General features: G+C 45.1%; 1 protein-coding gene across 1 annotated transcript; it reads left to right on the plus strand.

Annotated features, from left to right (window-relative positions):
- The first annotated feature begins 1,789 nt into the window (after nt 1–1,789).
- On the plus strand, nt 1,790–21,937 carry NSFL1C (NSFL1 cofactor). The gene is made up of 9 exons (XM_061126962.1): nt 1,790–1,945; nt 4,472–4,569; nt 10,341–10,415; nt 12,865–13,030; nt 13,631–13,723; nt 14,898–15,007; nt 15,390–15,527; nt 20,242–20,406; nt 21,525–21,937. The coding sequence occupies exons 1-9, from the start codon at nt 1,841–1,843 to the stop codon at nt 21,685–21,687; spliced, it is 1,113 nt and encodes a 370-aa protein (XP_060982945.1). The 5' UTR covers nt 1,790–1,840; the 3' UTR covers nt 21,688–21,937.
- The last annotated feature ends 82 nt before the right edge of the window (nt 21,938–22,019 follow it).

The raw sequence follows: 22,019 nt of genomic DNA on the forward strand, positions 1-22,019 counted from the left end.
GATGGAATTCCAGGAGCTATTCCAAATCCTAAAAGATGATGCTGTGAAAGTGCTGTACTCAATATGCCAACATTTTGGAAAACTCAGCAGTGGCCACAGGACTGGAAAAGGTCAGTTTTCATTCCAATCCCAAAGAAAGGCAATGCCAAATAATGCTCAAACTATTGCACAATTGCACTCATCTCACACACTAGAAAAGTAATGCTCAAAATTCTCCAATCCAGGCTTCAACAGTACATGAACCATGAACTTCCAGATGTTAAAGCTGGATTTAGAAAAGGCAGAGGAACCAGAGATCAAGTTGCCAACATCACTGGATCATCAAAAAAAAAGCAATAGAGTTCCAGAAAAACATCTATTTCTGCTTTATTGACTATGCCAAAGCCTTTGACTATGTGGATCACAACAAGCTGTGGAAATTTCTTAAACAGATGGGAATACCAGACCACCTGACCTGCCTCCTGAGAAATCTGTATGCAGGTCAAGAAGCAACAGTTAGAACTGGACATGGAACAACAGACTGGCTCCAAATCTGGAAAGGAGTACGTTGTGGCTGTATATTGTCACCCTGCTTATTTAACTTCTATGCAGAGTACATCATGAGAAACGCTGGGCTGGATGAAGCACAAGCGGAATCAAGATGGCCAGGAGAAATATCAGTAACCTCAGATGTGCAGATGACACCACCCTTATGGCAAAGAGTGAAGAACTAAAGAGCCTCTTGATGAAAGTGAAAGAGGAAAGTGAAAAAGTTGGTTTAAGACTCAACATTCAGAAAACTAAGATCATGGCATCCAGTCCCATCACTCCATGGCAAATAGGTGGGGAAACAATGGAAACAGTGACAGACTTTATTCTTTTGGGCTCCAAAATCACTGCAGATGGTGACTACAGCCATGAAATTAAAAGATGCTTCCTCCTTGGAAGAAAAGCTATGATCAACCTAGACAGCTTATTAAAAAGCAGACACATTACTCTACCAACAAAGGTCCTTCTAGTCAAAGCTGTGGTTTTTCCTGTGGTCGTGTATGGATGTGAGCGTTGAACTATAAAGAAAGCTGAGAGCTGAAGAACTGATGCTTTTGAATTGTGGTGTTCAAGAAGATTCTCGAGAGTACTTGCGCTGCAAGGAGAACAAACCAGTCCATCCTAAAGGAAATCAGTCCTGAATACTCACTGGAAGGACTGATGCTGAAGCTGAAACTCCAATCCTTTGGCCACCTGAGGTGAAGAACCCACTCATGGAAAAGACCCTGATGCTGGGAAAGATTGAAGGCAGGAGGAGAAGAGCACGACAGAGGATGAGATGGTTGGATGGCATCACCGATGGGATGGACATGAGCTTGAGTTGGCTCCGGGAGTTGGTGATGGACAGGGAAGCCTGGCGTGCTGCAGTCCATGGGGTCGCAAAGAGTCAGACCCGACTGAGCGACTGAACTGAACGGAAATAGCACCAGGCCCTTGGTTCCACTCAGTTGAACAAGTGAATGAACGAAAGAATAAATTAGTGAAATGAGGAAACGACTCAATGAACAATGTGAAACAGAATCCTTTGGGGATCTTTCATTCCACAGGTACTCAGTGGTGGACTCTCCCCGCCTCTCATCCTCCCCGCGCTCCCTCCCCCGCTGTTAGACTGAGGGTCCGGGCTGCGGCCGCCAGAGGGCGCAGAGCGGCGGCGTTTCCCGCACGGAAGGTTTTGCATGAGGCACTGTATGGGGCGGGGCCTGCGGGCGGGCGCCACTCGGCTGGACCCTGTCAACCCGAGGGCGGAACGCCGCGGCCGGGCTGAGGCTGTGCAGTGAGACCCGGGGCAGTTTGGGCGGCGCACCGGGCGAAGATGGCGGCGGAGCGGCAGGACGCTTTGAGGGAGTTCGTGGCGGTGACGGGCGCCGAGGAGGATAGGGCCCGCTTCTTCCTGGAGTCGGCCGGCTGGGACCTGCAGGTAGCGCTGGGAGGTGGGCCGCGTCGGGCAGGCAGGGTACTGTGGGGAGCAGACACCTGGTGCCTCAAGCCCGCGGCGGGCGAAGCGCACAGTCATCCCGCCGGGCTGCGGCCCGACCCAGGCCTCAGGGTCCTGGGGCTGCTTGCCACTCGTGCCAGCTCGTCCTGGGCGAGGGGAGACGCAGGCCAGCTCAGGCCCGGACTGACCTGGTCTACCGGGCCTCGGTTTCCCCTTCTGCCTAGTTCTCGGGGAGGCGAGACTTTGGGCACTGTCGCAGCCCGCGTGGAGACGGGGACCCTGGGGGCGTGGCTGCCGCGCAGTCTCGGCTGCAGCCCCGGCCGGACTGACCAGCTCCCGGGTGGACCCGCGCGGCGGAGGGGACGAGGTGCTCGTTCATTTCTGTGTCCTCAGCCACAGTCACACGCCCCCTCGTACCTAAATGCTGGGAGAAACTGGGTTGTGGCGCAAAGTTGGGTCCTAGTCATCTTTATTGAGTAACTTCTCTGTAAAATGGGAGTCTTTATGGAGCTTGTGTAGTTCACTGGCAGGTATTAGATATACGTAAAATACTTACTGACTGAGAAGAGATTAAGATAAACTACACCAGGCAGGGATTTTGGTAAACTGTTGAATCCTCTGTGTCTTGAACAACGCCTGACAGGTAATAGGCACTCACTCAGTGATTAATTGTAGAAAGAATTGCATACATGTTTTTGGCCAACCTACGTCCTCGATGGATGACGATGTTTAATATTTATTGAGTGCCTACCATGAGCTTTATGTATCTTAAGTTATTTAAGCATTGCACTCTGAAGCTGAGGTTTCGGGAAGTTAAGTAATTTGCTGAAGGCCTCACTAGCTACCAGGTGGAAGAAATGGCATTAGAGCTCAGTTCTGTCTGATACCAGAGCCCAAGCTCTCCTAAGCTCTGCCACCACGTGCCCTAGCACTTTACATACATGATTGGGTTTATCCTCGCCACACTGTGAAGAAAACTTCCTCATTTGAGGAAATTGATGAATTGGAAGCGCAGAAGGCAAGTGATAGGCCCAAGGTCACACACCCAGGGGTTAGGATGTGAACTGAGTCTGCTGACTTCACCATTTACGTGCTTCGCGAAAGTATAAAGTTAGGTAAAGCATCACAACTGTATAGATAGATGGTGTAAAGCCCCTGTGCTGGGTGAAAATGCAAAGTGCAGCTTCTACCTGAAAGACCTAGAAGCCCCCAGTGTTACAGTTGGCAGGTCATCAGTCTCAGGCTCCTCATGCTGTTAGTGCGGAAACACGCTCAGTATGTGATGTGACTTGCCCATGACTTGGACGTAGACCCCCTCGATGCCAGTTCAGTGCATGTCCCATAGCAGCACAGGGCATCCTCGCTGGCTTGCTAAAGTGTGTCCTGTAAAGGCACGCTGCTTCCAACAGGCTGGTTGTGTCCCACAGCAGCTCTCTGTCCTGCAGTGTGGTGACCTTGAGGACAGGAGCCTTGTCTTGTCATCTCTGTAGACCTCATTGCACTCTCACTTCACTGTGCGGAGTAAGTGTTGGTTGATCAGGCCTGTCCGACTCTGCGACCCCATGGACTGTAGCCGATAGCCCGCCAGGCTCCTCAGTCCATGGGATTCTCCAGGCAAGAATACTGGAGTGGATAGCCATTCCCTTCTCCAAGGGATCTTCCCTACCCAGGGACTGAACCTGGGTCTCCTGCAATGCAGGCAGATTTTTTATTGTCTGATCCACCAGGGAAGCAGTGATTAGTAAATACCTATGCATTGAGTCCATGCAAGAAACATCCAATCACAAATGGCTAAAAGAGGTCCATATTCCTTCTGTATGTATAGGGCTAAGACATGACTGTGCATAAATGTTAATGGATCCTCTCATCCATTTTGCAAGGTTGGTGAAATGGGTGTCCCCATTGCACAAACCAGGAAATAGCCGCAGAGAAAAAGTAAAAGTAGTCATCTGTAGTGACCTCACAGTTTCAAATTCCTGGCTGTCACCTGAAAGCTGAGAGCAAGGGCCTGAGCAGACTGCCTGGGATCAATCCTGGCTCCACTCTTTACCAACTGTGTAACCTCAGACAGTTTTCTTCTCAGCACTTCTCTGTCAGCTATAAAATGAGATGATGATAGCACTAACTCCATAGGGTTCTTTAAGGATTAAATAAGTTAGCACACATAAAGTTCCACTCACAACAACATGGCACATAAATGAGTGTTCATTAAATGTACACTGCTTTTACTAGATCCCATTTCCTCATAAAATGACATTGAGGAATGTCTCCATCCCAACTTTCCTTTTTGCCTTCTTTTTCCTTTAGTAGGTGGAATTTGTTTCAGGCGATAATGAAAACAAATAGTTGGGCCACTAATCTTTTGGTCTTATTTTCTATGGCCTACCAGATACAGACTGCTTTATAATTGTTGGGCATATTTTTGTGTCTTTGCTCCTTTGTGTTCAAAGGAGATGTATTAGATGAAGGCCTGTTTAAGTATTCCAAGTTACTGCCTCTCTGTTTCAGATCGCCCTAGCAAGCTTTTATGAGGATGGAGGGGACGAAGACATTGTGACCATTTCGCAGGCAACCCCCAGTTCAGTATCCAGAGGCACAGCCCCCAGGTAAGGGCCAGCTTCAGTTATTGCCTCATTAGTGTGCTTCCAGCAGTGGTGACCTATTTCCTGACTTGACAGAGGGGTCAGGCCTAGGGACGTGGACCAGTGGGTTTGAGGGAGAAAGACTGGTGGGTGGTAGTTTCTTGCAAGACTTATTCCTTTTGTGTGGAGATGTGGGATTCTTAACTGAGTGTGCTTTATGATCCAATCCTGGAGGAAACAACAAAACCAACTTTTTAAATGTTTGGGGGGGTTCTCTTTATTTATGAAATGTGAGGAGCAGCTTCTCCATCTCTGAAAGTAAGTTGAAACTGAAGTGCTTCCTTTCAGGGATGCTGTAGATGTAAAAGTTTAGGCCAGATGATTTTTAAAAGGCTATTTAAATATTTTAGGATGCCCATTACCCTATTAAAAAGACTTAGAAAAACTAAACCTGTTAACGCACTCTTTGGCAAATTGATTAGGGAGACCGTGTCTTATTTTGTGAAACAGTGTTAACCTTTGTAATCTCATTTACATCCCCTATCCTCACCACCCTGACTCCAATGTTCTTAGAGCAGATTGCTACTGTGATCTGCAGACTGCAATAATTATTGCCAGATTTCATGAGACAGGCAGGGCCTCTTCCTTTAAAAGTGTGTGAACCACATCTCCCTTCTCTGCTGAAGCCTTTTCTACTCTGGTGTATGTCCTCAATTAGTTTGAGTTTACGTTCAGCCCCAGAACACACATATATAGGGTTTCTTTGCTGGTGTGAGGTGATAAGTTGTGTTTCTCTCTGAGAACATCTGAGATTTAAATTACATTTCCCCTCTTTCAAGAAGGAACACTAACCCCAGCTGTCATTGTTTCCTTAACTTCTTCGCCTCCTTCATTTCCAGAGGAAAGAGGTAATAGGCAGGACATCTTTCAGTTGTTCATCGATGCTAACCTGTGAGGTGTTGTTGATGACACATCATGATGTTACTGCCTGGGACCTGGTTGGTAGGGTAAGGTCTCTTCTGCAGCTGCTCATGGAGACAGCTAATTTCCTGCAGTGTGTCTTTCACAGGCACACCAGATTAGTTGGGTATTGGCACAGAAATAGAGAGGAGGAGAAATTGAAACCTAGCTTGTGATGTTAGTCACATGTTCATACCTGTCTTCTCTGGTAGACCCAAAGTCCAATCCAGACAGTGGTTTATTAGAGCCTGGGCTTGGAGCCTGACCACCCACCTTCATGCTAGAGCCTGACCGCCCACCTTCAAATCCCAGCTCTGTCACTTGAGAGCATTGTGACCTTGAGCAGGTTACTTAAAATTGCCAGTCCCTTAGTTTTCATCACTTGTCAAATGGGAAGGGTAGTGCCTGCCACATGGGCAATACCTAGTACCGTTAATTAAATGAGTTAATACAACATAGAACATGTTAACTGCTATTACTGTCATATTAGTATTACCATTTTTAGCATCCATTCTCGTCTTCCCCATTCTTTTATTTGTTCCATGTCTCATTCCACAAGTTCATATGTTAAGAAGAGTTAAAGAACCAAGGAAATAGAGTTTATCATTAAGACCAAGAGACGTAAAAGACTTGCATACACATGCCGTTCTAAAGGTATTACTTTTTATTTGCTTTGGTTAAGCCTCAGACTTGGTACTGGTCTTAAGTGAAACCAAGGAAAAGGGAGAGGGAAGGCACCATGTGTTACATCATTGTCCTTGTCTAGATGGTAAACGCTAACTGCATTCTCAGGAGAAGGCAGGCATGTGTTAGCACCCAAGAGGAACTCTGTATGGGGCCTGCCTTTCCTCTGTTTGACCTGACAGTTGCAGGACACTTAGCCTGCTGCTGAGCTCTCCCCGCCCCCCTCTGTCATCTTCTCATACTCTTTCACATTGTCACTGTCTCTGTGCACAGCACTCAATTAGTAAGCTCCTAATGTGGAGGCTAACCCCCTAGGAGGGATCTATGGAATGGATGTCAGAAGGTCCATAAGTTACCTGAAATTATACGTAATAACTTGTATATATGTTGTATCTTTTCAGGCAAAGATATTTGTAGTTTTTTATTAGATACTCAAAGAGCTGTGGGACATAAAAAGGTTAACCATAGCTACAGGAGAAAGTCTGAACTCCTCAATAATAATAGCTATCATTTATTGAGCACTTACCAGCTGCCAGGCACTGGGTTAAGCTTTTACATCTTCATCATTTTAATGCTTTGCTACAACCCTATGAGGTGGCTACTGTTATTTTTCCCATTCACAGATGAAAACACTGAAGCTGGGCTTCTTCCCAAGATCACACAGCTAGTCAAACAAGCATTTAAAAGCAGATCTGTTTCTGCTTCCAGCATTCAGCTCTCAGCCAGAATGATGTACTGCCTTTCCCTATGGACATTCAGCATCCTCAGGCGTTTACAGTGAACCTGCCATCCTCATCTTATCCCCCTTTTCCTCCTTTCTTAAATCTTTATTTCAACCAAACTGATTTGTTTGGTGTCTCAGTTCTGCCTAAATTTTTGGCTCTTCTGCTTTTGTTTGAGCTTCTCATCTGACTCGACATGCCTAGTCTCTTGCTTCCTTTCCACCTGTGCGAATCCTTTATGTCCTTCCATGTTTAGCTCCCTCCCCACCTTCTCTACTAAGTATGTAATCCCCAAACCCAGAGGCAGCACAGACTCCATTCACAACCCATATCTGCATACTACTCAAAGACATCTCTCCTGTGTTGTCTTGAATTCTTCTGCTGATTACCGGAATGTTTTTCTCCCTGAGTAAATTGTAAGTTCCTAGAGGTGGAAGGGCTAGTATTTCAGAAGCACCCACCATCTGTCTGGCTCTGCCAGATACTGTTTCATACATTATCTTCTTACACCTCAGTAACCACCATGGAAGTAGGTAGGGTGCTCACCATTTCACATGTCTGGATGCTGAGTCTTAGTATGAGTAAAACACATTTGCCCTTACGGCGAATTCAAACCCAAACTCGTCTAAATCCAAAACTGCTGCTCCTGCTAACTACGTTCCTGTCCAATATCTCCCACCCTTGTACCTAGCACAGGGTTGAGTGAGAGGGAAGCTGTTATTTCTTCCTTTTTCTTCTTTTTTCATTGTACAAAACTGTACTTTCATAAAATGCTAGGGACCACCGTTGTCTGATTCTTTAAAACTATATTGTCTAATATGGTAGCCTCTAGCCTCAGGTAGCTGTTTAAATTAATTAAAATTAAATAAAACAAACATTCAGCTATTCATGCTCGATTACCGAATTTTAAATGCTCAATAGCCCCATGTGACTAGTGGCTTCCATATTGGACAGTGCAGATACAGCATTTCTGTCACTGCAGAAAATGTTATCTGACAGAGCACCTTTGTGCCACTTCAGAGTGCCTGGGAGATAGAGTTCTGATACTGAAAAGTTGAAATTTCTGAGACAGTTTGCCAATTTGTGCAAGATACAAGACCCAGTATTCTTAAATTGGTGATGTCCCCAGGACATCTGTACTGTTAAGGTAACTCTCAGAGCATTACTCCAGAACAGTGGTCCTCAGACTTGAGCATGTATCAGAATTACTTGGAGGACTCCTAAAATCAGATTACTAGATACTCCTGTTAGGGTTTCTGATTAAGGAGGTCTAGGGTAAGGGTGAAGGATTTGCATCTGTCTGAATTTCAAGGGTAAATGCTGATACTCCTAGTTCAAGGCCCAACAGTTTGATAACTGCTGCTCAAGAGTAGAGCTTGAAATGTGCTACACTGTCCGTCAGCACCCCAGCTGTTCACAGCAAGCCCATGAGGTTGGTGCTGATTGTTTCCATTTTCACATGAGAAAATGAAGACTTAGAGAATTTCAGTAGCATGCCCAAGATCCCAGGTTTGGAAGCTAAGTTCAGGTTGAAACCAGGTATATGGATACCAGAGTCTGTTAGATGCCATCAAAGTTATGTGTAAGAGACCTATAGCCAGAGCAAGTGGTTTGCTCAAGCTGGTGGTAGTGGTGTTCAGTCGCCAAGTCATGTCCCAACTCTTTGTGACCCCATGGACTGCAGCACGCCCCTGTCCCTCACCATCTCCCAGAGTTTGCCCAAGTTCATGTCCGTTGAATCAATGATGCCATCCAACCATCTTATCCTCTGTCGCCCTCTTCTCCTTCTACCTTCAGTCTTACCCAGCATCAGGGTCTTTTCCCTGTACACATGTGTATTTGAAGGTGTTTAACAGTGGAGAGATAGAGAATTTTTTTTTCCATAGATGATAAGCTGAGCATCTGTAGAAAAATTCATTGGGAAGAGTAATGAGTGGAATTAGCTTTCCCAGGTGGCTCAGTGGTAAAGAATCCACCTGCCAATGCAGGAGATGTGGGTTCCATCTCTCGATCGGGAAGATGCTCTGGAGAAGGAAATGGCAACCCACTCCAGTATCCTTTTCTGGGAAATCCTATGGACAGAGGAGCCTGGCGGGCTACAGTCCATGGGGTCACAAAAGAGTCGGACACAACTTGGTGACTAAACAACAGGCCTTTAAGGCACTAGTACAGATCTTAATGACTTGCATCCTTTTAGACCATGTTGTATAGAGCATGAAGGAATGCCCAGGAGGTTGCTCTCAGCTCACTCAGGCAGGAATGTATTTGCTACACCATTTGCTGTTTGTCCTCTTATGTCTAGTTGGTGGAGCCTCAGAGTATATTCTGTCCTCTTATTGTCTCCCTGAAATAAATCTTTCTTTAAGACTGAATGGTAGTAAACAACTCCTTCTTAGCCTCACTAAATCGCTGTTATCCCCTTCCCCTCATATTAAAGAGAAACAACTTTTTTCCCCATAAGAAATACAGAAAATGTTTTTATAAATTGTGTGTCTCATGATCCTTGAAAAACTAAGATTGTTCCTTGAGGGCAAATCTAAACTAGGAAAAAAGTGGCAGTGTAAGAGGACATCAAAGGAGGAAGTTAACCTTTCTCATAACATGTTTAGTGGGCCTTCTCTACTGCACCCTGTACTTGACTAACCTACAGCAGAAGCAGACAAGGGCCTCTGCACGCACATATTTGTTTCATTTCTGCTCCTTGATTTGTCCTTTAATGAGTTGCTGTCACTGGTTTCTGTGTGTGCCTGTGCTGCTTTCCTATAATGCCCTGCTGGTCCCCTTTCCCCACCATCACCACCATCCATTATCTAGTTGACTGATGTTCCCGTCGTTCATCAGCCCTAGGTCCAAATGCTGCATTTCTCTGGGAAGCCTTTCTTGGTACTTCCCCCACCCCCACCTAGAATAAAAGACTGCTCTCACGTCCCATGTGCTTTGCTTTGTCACAGCCCCTATTGCACAGTATTTAATGGATGGTTTCCAGGCCAGAGTGCCACTAACCTGTAAGCAACTAAAGGGTAAGAACTGTGCCTGATAATTTTTTAGACCCACATCTAGTTCAGTGCCTGACACACAAGGCATCCCCCCAATATTTAAAAATTATATGATGAAAATCGCTATCCGGTAGTATGTTTTTAAAGTAGTACAGCCCCTATCCGGTTCCCTCCTTCCCCTAGGAGAGCTTAAATTGGATTCCACTTTGCTTCTTGATACACTTCCTATTTATTCTTAGTCCTGGGTGACCTTGAATAAATACCACATTGTTTAGCATATAAACATAAGAGAGATAACCCTCTTCCACCTAGATCCTTTTCCTGCCCCACCAAAAAACCTAACCTCAGTGTCCCCAACTTGTAGCAGTTGATGATGGGGGTTACCTGTTTTTAACTCCCCGTGAGATCAATTTGCTCCTTTCTGTGTCTCCAGCGATAATAGGGTGACATCCTTCAGAGACCTCATTCATGACCAAGATGAGGACGAGGAGGAAGAGGAGGGTCAGAGGTGAGTCTTTGTTGGGGGCATAGTCCACAGGAAATTCTATGATAATTACCTGGAAGGGCCTAGAAGGATAAACATGCTCTGTTATCATTAACCATTAGTACTGTGGGTTAGTCACACACGTACTAGAAACAGTTTTCCACTCCATGTAGCTTAGAATTGACCCCTGTCTTTTTACCATTGTTTTTTTCATTTGGGGTTTGTTTTTTTGTTGTTGTTTTTAATTTTTAAAATAATATGTGTTTATTGAAGAATATTAGGGGAAAGGAAATAAATCTATAAGGAAAAAAGCCATTCATAGTATCACAACCCAGGTAGCCAGGTATTAATATTTTTGGTGTATTTCCTTCCAGTTTTTCCTTAATTGAAAAAGCAATATATTACATAATAAACAGGAAAATAGGCTTAGAAATGTATATTCCCCTTTTATACAGACACAGTACTGTTTTTTTTTTGTTGGTTTGCTTTTAACCTTAAGGAATATTACAATAAAACTGGTGTCCGTTGTGGACAATAAAGCATAATGAAAAAAATATAACACCCACCCTTGGTAACTACAGTTAATATTTTGGCGTATTTCTACTAAGTCTTGGTTCTGTGTATAAAGGTAGCTTGTTGATACTGTATTTTATATGATGAAGATCAGATAAGTTTGTTTCTTGCTTTTGTAGAACTAATGCTACATCTTGAGTATTTCTCCATGTCATTAAAATTCTTGACAGTGTTTTCATTGACTATAATAATAATGATCCATCATATGGAATGTTTGATGTTTAGATCATTTCCAGTTTTTTACCAGTGTAGATATCAATGCTGTGAACATCTCTGTGTACTAATCTTTGACTACATTTCAGGTTATATTAAATACTTTCTAGAAATGAAAATACCGAGTCAAGGCCATGAATATTTTTAGGGCATTTTGATCATAGGTTCCTAGTTCATAAGCCAGAGCTTTGAGGTCCCATAATAAGGTCCTTACAGAACTTTATCTACCTGGAATGAACAAGGATGAACTGGCTGCTGCCTCATTTTACAGGTTTTGGTTCTCCATGGAATCTGCCTGGGTCTGTCAAACATTCCTGAGGAACATTGTGTAATAACTATTATGGAAATGCAGTTAGCTCATTGTGGTCACTCTTTGGGAAGTGGGCTCAGAAATTGCATGTGTTCTGTTCTTTGTTTTCATCCATGTAGTGACTTTTGCCCTACCTCAGAACATTCTATTTAGATATACTCAAAGTTCAGGAATAAATGTTAATTTCAGTGTTTTAATGCCCCTTGAAAGACAGTGTCATCAAGTAAGTGAATGCCCAACTCATAAATAAGTTCTCTTGTCTGGTCACATCCTCCAGGCAGTGACCTTTTACTTCACATCCAGAGTTACCCCTCTGGTCCCTCAGCATTTCAGACCTAATGACACTGGTCCTCTTGTTCATGCAAAGGCCTAGGGTTTTGCCTTCATTCCCTGGGTAATGTCAAGACATGGAAGGCCGAGGCTAATTTTTATAGGTTCTCAGTTCTCCCCACTGAGATGTGCTTTTGACTTAGCTGTGAATAGGAGTGATAAGGAGGCAGCCAGCCAAGGCTACATGACTGCAGATTTTCAAACCCAGGGTAAAAAAATAAAGTGCCAACTTAAGCTTTGCTTAGCCCATTACAAAGCAGATGTGGGTATCTTGGGACTTATATCTGAGCTTCGCTGACCACCTCCAGTACCCATTCTCAGCATCCTCCTGGTGTGTGTCACAACAATTGCAAGGCGAAGTGAGGCTTGGGTGAGCTCTTGGTGTGGTATCAAACCACCTTACATGTGTGCATTACTCTGTGCTTGTTCTTTTGCATACATCCGCTGATTTGAACCTCACGGTCCTGACTTAAGGAACAGGTAGGTAGGGCATGTGGTTCTTCCCTTCCATTTCAAAGAAGGAAAGTGAGGTATAGCTCAGTGCACTGGCTTGCCCAGGTCACTCAGTGACAGAGCCAACAGTGGAACCTTATTGCTTGTACTAACTATGCCACTGCCACCATTAATCCGGGGCTGCTAATGGTAGCTGCTTCTCACTGTGAACATAGTGATCAGCCTGGAAGTGTTGGCATTTAATCCCAGAGCTAATGTGCTGTTGTGCATGCCTGGAATGCCCTTTTCTAGTTTCTTTACCTGATAAACTCATCATCCTCAAGGTTTAGCCCAGAAGACACTCTTCTGGGAACCCTTGACTGTCCTCCCCAATTCTGTATTCCCAGAGACCCCTTCCTTACCTTTTTTTGTGGCTCACACTGCAGTATGCCTGCCTGCCTCTTTACATGTGTCTCCCACTAGACAGTAAGTTCCATAAACATGAGCATTGGTACCCTTTGCCTCATTGTGCCCAGCTCCTAGCCCAAAGCCTGGCACATGCTCTGTTTATGTTTTCTAAGTGTATATGGTGTTAGATGTGTATTTTCTGTGCAGGTTTTATGCTGGGGGCTCAGAGAGAAGTGGACAGCAGATTGTTGGCCCTCCCAGGAAGAAAAGTCCCAACGAGCTGGTGGACGATCTCTTTAAAGGTGCCAAGGAGCATGGAGCTGTAGCTGTGGAACGAGTGACCAAGAGCCCTGGAGAGACCAGTAAACCAAGAGTGAGCATATGGGGTTGATGTCTGTGTCCATAGAACTGAGGATCCAGAGCAGGGGGAAGGAGGCCTTCATCACCCAATAGTGACTGAATTTGTTTTTGTTTTTCATTTGCTCACTTCCTGTCGTGCAGAAGAACAGTGCAGTTTCTCTTATCTTTTAATATGAATCAAGATTTGGGGCAAAGTTTTCAAACCTGTGGTCTAGATCAGGTTCTGCCAGTTGTTTTGTTTGGCCTGATCAACTTGATTTAATGTCTCGCTTTATTTTTTTTATTTTAATTAAATCAGCCATCTGTTTTACATAAAATCTAAATTTCTGCTGTCTTTGTTAAAATCAGAAAAGTATCTGGTGTTATCCTGCACTGAGATTCCAGCATGGTCGTGATTAACTAGATCTTAGTAGCAGCCATTCCCTTTAGCCAAGCAGCACTCTCTCCAGCCACAGCTTTCCAGTTTTTACCCCAATCCCGAACTCTGTAGCTCTGAGCTTGCTACTCAGAGAAGGCATACCTCGTGGTTAAATATCTTGGAATAACATTTTGTCTGAATAACCTGATCACCGTTGACCCACTCCTTAGGTGTCTGTGAACTTGTCTTTTATAGCCATTTGCCGGCGGTGGCTACCGCCTTGGAGCGGCACCGGAGGAAGAATCTGCCTACGTGGCAGGAGAAAGGAGGCGGCATTCCGGCCAAGATGTGAGTGTGCATCCATCTTCTGTAGGGAAGCTTGTGGACTGTTTAATCACTTTGGGGGAGAATTTAATCCCATGATTCAGCAGCCTCTGAAAGGGAAGAGGCAGCACATTTGCTGTGTCATCCATGAATGAAAAGGCTTACCTGAGAATCACAGACAGCTCTCATCTGGCTGGATGGTGGCAGGGGGAGCTGGATAAGTTGGGCTGGGCAGAGTGGATGGACACATAAAGGAGTTTTCTGAGCATTCCATGAGTCTCAGGCAGAGGGATAGTGATTCCAGGGTTCTCTGGTGGTGTGGACAAGGCTAAAGACCTAGGTCTTTAGACCACCTCAGGGAGGCTTGAAACATACTTTTAAAACTTTTTCCTTGTTGTTGTTCAGTCCTTTTTTCCCTGTGCATAGGGGGTGCCCCCTCTACTAAGTATAATAATGCTATGAGACAATTTTGAAGTTTATGCCATAAACATTTTTTATTTTATTGATTTACAGTGTTGTGTTAATTTCTTCTGAACAGCAAAGTGACTCAGCTGTATATATTCTTTTTCAGTGCCATAAATGTTTTCATATGACCTTGTGAACATTAGTCTCCATAATGTTTTTGTTTTTAATCATTTTGGGTTTTTTCCAGAACAAAGTCAAGCAAGAAGGAAATAAAAATTCTTCTACTTGAGGCAGCAGCTGCTTATATGTTGTTCTTTAGCCCTCTAGACGCTTTCCTGTGGCTGTGTACAGGGAGTTAACAAATTTTGTAGATATCATTTTTAATGACTGCAAAATAGTCCGTGTAAAATTTGCCATGTTAATGTAGTTGAGCACAAGCTGTGTGCCAAGCATGCTGGCAACGCTACAGATAAGGAAGCTACAGCTTCAATCAGTTGAGTCACGTGCTCAGTGCCACTTAGCTAGTGAGTGGCAAGATCAAGACAGATCTTGGTCTGCTTAAATCAAAGCCTATTCTCTTAATTTGTGCCATATCACCTTCTTATTTTAGGTTAACACTTATTTCATTGGTTGTTGATTGCCTTCCTTGTGCATGAATATATGTTTGTCTGTCTGTGTGTTTTAGTAATGACACAGTAAAATAGTAAAAAAACCTCGCTAATTTGCAGGTTCACACTGGTATGCTTGCCAGGTTCCTGACAATGTATGGACTGCTTACCTCCTGTTGTCATAGGTTCATGTAGTGTTGAAGCTCTGGAAGACTGGATTCAGCCTGGACAACGGTGAACTCAGAAGCTACCAAGACCCATCCAACGCCCAGTTTCTGGAGTCGATTCGCAGAGGGTGAGCAGAAAAACCCTCCTTCAGGTTCCATCTCAGTGTGTGAGATGGCAGATGGGAAAGAAGAAATCAATTCAAATGTTTATTATTTAAGAAATTTAAAATTTTAAGCAGATTTAGCACAGTTGAGAAACAGATTCACAGATCTGCTTCCAAAACCCTGTGTATCTGCTTTTCCTCTTTGGGCCTAGGTCAGAGCCAAGTCACCAGATATGACTCTAGGCAGGCGTGAGAGAAGGGGGAGGCAGGCAGGTAGCCACTAGAGCAGTCAGCTCCCAATGGAGGCCCATCAGTTGGAGATGAGAAGTTTCTCCTCCTTTTGTACCCATCACTGTCATTCTCATCCTGCTCCGCGTGGGCCCGAGCACTGCCTTTTCTCCCACAGAGAGGTGCCAGCAGAGCTGCGGAGGTTAGCTCACGGCGGGCAGGTGAACTTGGACATGGAGGACCATCGGGATGAGGACTTCGTGAAGCCCAAGGGAGCCTTCAAAGCCTTCACTGGCGAGGGTCAGAAACTGGGCAGGTAAGAAGCAGCATGGTGGTGTGGAACTGTGTGGGTCATTCCTTTGGGGCCCAGCAGACCCTGTGCACAGTTCACTTGATGCAGCTCTTTACTGTTTATTACAAAGTACTTCAGATTTTATCTTTATGGGAGGAAAAGTATGAGAACATAGGCTTTGGCATTAACAAACCTAAGTCTAAATCTCTTCTTTGCTTTCTAGCCATATAACCTTGGACTGTACAGCCTTAGTTTTCTCAGCTTAAAGCGGGACTAGTAAGAGTCCTTATCTCCTTGACTACTGTTGGGAGGAGCACGTAGAGCATTGTCCCACAATGAGCAGTGAAGGTAACACATCGCTGCTTTGACTTGGTCATCTAGGGTGCTCAGGGCAGAGATGATCATCTCAATGGCTCTAAGGCTGAAGCAGACACACGTATTCAGGTCACTTGAGGTGGGGATTCAGAGAGGGTAAGGAATCCAGCCAGCCTGCAGCAGCACGTTCAGGATCCAGGGAAGCTCAAGGACATTGTTGCCCTGTGCAGGCTGCTGCTCCAGTGTTAGGGGAGCTCTTATTTTTTCTTCTCTGGTCCTGCCTGACACTTACTTTGTCATTCCCTGTGACTGTTTTGCCTTGTGTCCTCTGCCACCATCTCTGTCTTGCATTCAAACCCCTCATATTAACAGGATCTGATTGGTTGATAGTTCCTCTTACCTCTGATCAGCAGAGTTCTCACACCAGATCCTTGACAAACCCACAGACAGGCAGCCTTTTCTCAGGGACCCACTCAGCTTTGGCTGTGCATGGGGTCACTTGGTCAGTATTCTGAGCGATCTGTGCACACAAGAGGCATTCGGCGTGATGACACACAGTACAGTCCTTATTTTACAGAGGAAAAGCTGAGGCTCTTGGACTTTAGGGGTTACCTGTAGGTGCTCCCTGCGGTGCCACCAGGACTGGAACCTGGTCTTTTGATTGGCACTCCTTCCCACACTTCTGCACAGCATGACCCTATTTCTGACCTAGCTCTGGCAGCTTTTGAGCTCGATGCTGCCCTTGCTCACCTCACCAGATCAGTGTGGTCTGCCGACAGCTGTGCTCTTTGCAATTCTGACTGGCCCTCTCCTTGAATCCCCTACCTCCCTGCTGGCCATTCATGCCCCGTCAGGAGCAAGGGTCATAGCTCTATTAGAGATAATAGACTGCAGTTTACCAGGACCAAAATACTGAAGTCACCCTCCTCTCATTGTTTCATCTCCCACATTGGGGTCTGTGGGTTAGTCTGGGACAGCTGTTCTCAGAATGATCCATCTGTGACTTCCCTGTCAGTTGTGGTAAGCTTTGTGGAGCACCACTTAATTTTTTATTTCCATATATTATGGAAAATAAAGTGTGTTTATCTTTTAAAATAGAAAATACAGATAAAGAGTAAAAGCTATTCTTAAACCTAACAGCCAGATATATCCAGTTAGTATCTGAGGGTGTGTGTGTAAAAACAAATGTTCTATGCCCTACTGTTTTGCCTAGTCAGTGTAGTCTGGCTATCATTCCAGATCAGTAAATGCATTTCTGCAATATTGTTTTTAATGCTAACATAATTTTCTATCCTCTGTATGTACCATAAGTTAACCAGTCCCTGCTATTAAGTATTTACATGATTATCAGTATTATGAACATTACAGTGGTTATCTAATTAAATCTTTATATACCCCTGATGTTGTGCTAGAATTAGTACAACAAGTAGCTCAGAAGATCGTCACGTTGCCCTCCAAAACATGGTACCCTTCTTTCACCCACCAGTAGTTTTATGGAAGGGCTCAGAACACCTTGCAGTTTGGGTTTGTCTGGCTTCATGATAGTAACTGAAACTTTTGTAATGTCTTAACTCTATTGTGTGTACAAGACAATACATTTAAAAAAATTAAGATATCTTGAGACTTAGGATAAAGTGAAGTGTTAGTCACTCAGTCATGTCTGACTCTTTGTGACCCTATAGACTGTAGCCTGCTAGGCTCCTCTGTCCATAGGATTTCCCAGGCAAGAATACTGGAGTGGGTAGCCACCCCCTTCTCCAAAGGATCTTCCCGATCCAGGGGTGGAACCCATGTCGCCTGCGTTGCAGGTAGATTCTTTTCCATCTAAGTCACCAGGGAAAGCCTCTGTTTTAGGATAGGGCTACTTTATTAGTGCAGATAATGAATCAACAGAGCTTGATGATCAGACATGATGCTTGTCAGCTAAATAAATGTTCATTGCCAGTTCCACTTTGATTTTCAGTTCTAGCTTTTAATGAAAAATGAGCTTAAAAATAGTTTTATTACAGCTAAGGGTGATGGGACTTTATCTTTTCAGTCTAAACCAGATGGATAGCTTTTTTAGTTTTTCCAATAAATTTTATTGTGCTTTCCATCATTGTCTTATTAACTAAAATGATCAGGAAGCCAAATATTTTAGGAAATTTTTCTCAAGTTTCCCTCAAAGATTGGTCAATCCTTGTTTTTTCTCCAATTACCTAGAAAAATAAAGTGAATGAATAGATTTTTCTCAGTTCGGAAATTTTTAAAAATTCTTTCAGTTGCATGAAACTTTTTGTTTTAGGTTTTGCATTTGTTTGTTTGGATGGGAACTAATCTGAAGATTTGAGACGCCTGCATTTGATTTCAAGTAGCAAACACCACGAGTGCACTTGGGATGGGGTGAGGGTGTCACTGCTGCTGAAATGAGCACCGCTGGTCACCATGCTTGCTGCAGTGCTCATCTTTGTAAAGCTGGTGACAGGGCCTCAGGACTCAGCATTGTTGCAGCAGAGCACCTCAGTGCCCAATTTATTCCCACTACAAAGGAAATGAGCAGTCATGTGATTCAGCTTCTCTCTCGTTCAGGCCTTTCTGGCAGGCAGCAGCTTCAGTGAGTACCTGTCATACTTGGAATTGTTATAAACAGTTGAGGGCCAGGCTACCTAGAATCTTTAAGAGTTGACCTAATGCCTTTAAAATGAATGAACAGAACAGAGTAGATCTTAAGCATTTACAGGTGCAACATTTAATTTTCTGCTACCTCTCTTCGGGCCTGTGATGGTGTAATTTATCTGTGTGTCTCATCTTTTGAGTCCCACACGTTGTGAGGCCAGTACATAGAAGCTTTTCTCATAGCCAGTAAGTGTGGCCAGCTTTCTCTTCTGATCTCCACTCTATAATTCTCTAAGCCCGTATTTTTGATGTTCACAGAAAGTAACTTCAGTTTTTAGTTCTTCCTTGCTGACTATGTGCTCTGGGGCAACATTTCGTGGACTGTTCCAGGAAATGATCTTCAGGAGGTTAACATGAAAAGAGCATGGTGGTCAAATAAGTTTGCCTTAACTTCACAACTTCTCAAAGTGTTAGTCTTTCAGTCATGTTTGACTCTTTGTGACCCCATGAACTGTAGCCCACCAGGCTCCTCTGCCCATGGAATTCTCCAGTCAAGAATACTGGAGTGAGTTGCCATTCCCTTCTCCAGGGGATCTTCCTGAACCAGGGATCGAACCCAGGTCTCCTGCATTGCAAGCGGTTTCTTTATGACCTCTCAAGACCTTCTTTAATATGTTAGTGGCCTCTGACACTGTTGGTATAATGTTGGTGACATTTTCAGAACCTTCTTGTAGATAACGCAAGGGACTCAGGTCCCAGGGAACACACTTAGGAAAGCACTTTCATTGGATTTGCTAAGAATACCCTTTTTAGGTAAAGATCAGAGGAAGAGGTGAGGTGGAAGAACTGATCTAATTAGAGGCTTTGGGGGAAGGCAAGGGGATTCTCATCTAATGGCCTCTGTTCTCTGCAAAGGTGTAGGCCAGGACGTCTGCTAAGAGAAAAAAAGAGAACGCCTCCACACAGTTGTGGAGAATTGGGAATTTGTGTGCATTTTGTGTTTGTCCGCCTCCCTGAGTGGAACACCTCTTTAATCCTCACAATAGTCCTTGTTAAAGAACCTTGTTACTACTCTTGAAACTCAAAGAGCTTGAATAACTAGCCCAACACCTCCATAGCTAGTGGGTGTAATTCAAACCCTGGTCCATCTCATTCCAAGATCTGAGCTGTCCACACTGCAGCAGGCACCATGTCCTATTCATATTATATAATTAATCCCTGTGGTGCCAGGCACTTGGTTGGCTTTCCAGAAATCTGAACTGCCTCCTGATAGTTGACCAATGAGTATGAGATACCCTCATGAGTGAGGCTGCACTAGGGCAGGCAGGCCTGAAAATTCCATCAGAGGATAAGAGTCTGAACTTGTCCTTTACATTCCAACAGTCACCTGCCAGGCTGTGTCACACCCGCCTCAGTTGCAGACTTGGAGTATCCCCTCCCCATTCTGCCCTTAGCCTCTCACTGGGGCTAAACTCATCCTGATCTGTTGGGTCCTCCAGCATCAGGTCCCAGTCTTCCAGCCCAGGCTGTCTTGCATACTGCTTACTTCCCTTCAAGCTCTTGTTCAGTTGTGGACACCAGGGAAGAAGGGGGTGGGTAATTTGCCCAACTCCAGGAGTGAGGGAGCTGGCAGTAACTTGGGGATTGAGGTGAATTCTGCTGGACCTCTAAGTTCCATCAGAGCAGGGATTCTGTCTTGTCACTCCTTACATCAGTAGCAGCAAACAGCACCAGACATAGCAAATGCTCAGTAAAAGTCCTTGACAGGATTCCACTCCTGCTGGGGCTCTGTTTCTGTTCATGTCCTGATGCGATCCTCTCTCTTCAGCACTGCCCCCCAGGTATTGAATACCAGCTCGCCAGCACAGCAGGCAGAAAATGAAGCCAAAGCCAGCTCTTCCATCTCAATTGATGAGTCACAGCCTACCACAAACATCCAAATACGGCTTGCTGACGGTGGGAGGCTGGTGCAGAAGTTTAACCACAGCCACAGGTACCTTGCATTATGGGGCCTGGCTTATTCTAAGAGGGTCCCAGAAACTCCCACAGAGAAGTGAGTAGAGGGAGCAGTTCTTCCCTCTGAACACCAGCAGACTTTCCAGGCTCTCTCCAGAGGAGGCAGTGGGGTAGGAAGCTGTGCACGTCTGAAGCCTTTGGTTTGGTCCCCGCTCTTCCATTAAGTGTAGCCAGTGACTGCTCCCTCTCTCTCGTGTGGGTCACAGATTCCTCAGATGGATTTGTTCCAAACTGTTTGGTAATAGGAAGTTTCATGCTAAAGCCCAAGAGAACAGATAATTTGAACTGCTGTGGTTGTTGGAGTGGGGAGGGGACAAAATGTGGCATCCCACTCATCCCGCTCTTCTACCTCCCTACCCCCAGGGGGCCTCTGACAACCTCTAGGCTATGAAGGTCTCTGAGATCTGGACTTGGAGAATTCTAGAATACCTGTTCTATCTCAGCTCATCCAGGCCAGAATGAAACAAACTGCCTCCCCAGCTTAAAGATGGGGAAGCCAAGGCACAGAGTGATGAAGGGATTAGCAGGGGAGGACTGTTGCCAGTAAAGATATTTGGCAAAACAACTATTTTTTTTTTTTTCTAGAATAGCAGTGTCTAAATTTCATCAGTCGTAGGCCATATAAATCAGAACCCGCGTGGGGTCCAGGGAGTGGCTTGCCAGTCCTTGAGTGTTGACAGGCTTCACATGAGGTTAGTGTGGAGCAAGTGTGATGAGGATTATAGAAGAGGGATCAGGCAGAGAAGCCCCTGAGGAGAGGGACCAGATGTGGGCAGAGAGCACAGCATGATGAAGAACTGAAGGGGGGAGGTAGGAAAACGGGAGAAGGAGGGTGGTGTGTGATTAGGCAGGACTTGGGACTGCTGTCAGGAGGTTGGTGTTTATAACAAGGAAGAGGGGAGCAATTCTGAAAGATTTTGAAAGAGTGACATGAGCTCATGTGTTTCCAAATGAGCATTTTGGCCACTGTGGAGGATGGGGCGGAGAAAGGGACCTGGGGATATGAGGTGGCCTCCCTCTAGCCTGGGGGCGGGGGGGTGGGAGTGGGCAGCAGGCAGCAGAGAACACCACTCACCCACCTCCCCACTCCACCAGGATCAGCGACATCCGACTCTTCATTGTAGACGCCCGGCCGGCCATGGCTGCCACCAGCTTTGTCCTCATGACTACCTTCCCGAACAAAGAGCTGGCTGATGAGAACCAGACCCTGAAGGAAGCCAACCTGCTCAATGCCGTCATCGTGCAGCGGTTAACATAACTGCCCGGCCCGGCCAGCAGCCTCATCTCCCTCCTGCGTCTCCCATGGTCAGCTGCCCTGTGGGGACCACCCTTCCACCCTCTCCTGCACACCCTGCGTCCAGTGCCACGTCTCCTCCGTAGCTCTGGGTTCTTAGATCTCAGTTGGACATTTGTTTTCTCCTTAGTTGCATTTCCTGGGTTTTTGTGATGATCAGTGGACTTTAAAGAAAAAAATAAAAACAACCAAAAAAAACCAGAAATTGAAGGAATATCACCAGCATGTTGTACAGAACTTCTCCCACTGAGGCAGGCTTTGATTACCATAAAATCGTATTTGTCTAGGGTGTGTGG

The sequence above is a fragment of the Dama dama genome, chromosome 23 (assembly GCF_033118175.1).
Source record: "Dama dama isolate Ldn47 chromosome 23, ASM3311817v1, whole genome shotgun sequence".
Classification (NCBI taxonomy): Eukaryota; Metazoa; Chordata; class Mammalia; order Artiodactyla; family Cervidae; genus Dama; species Dama dama.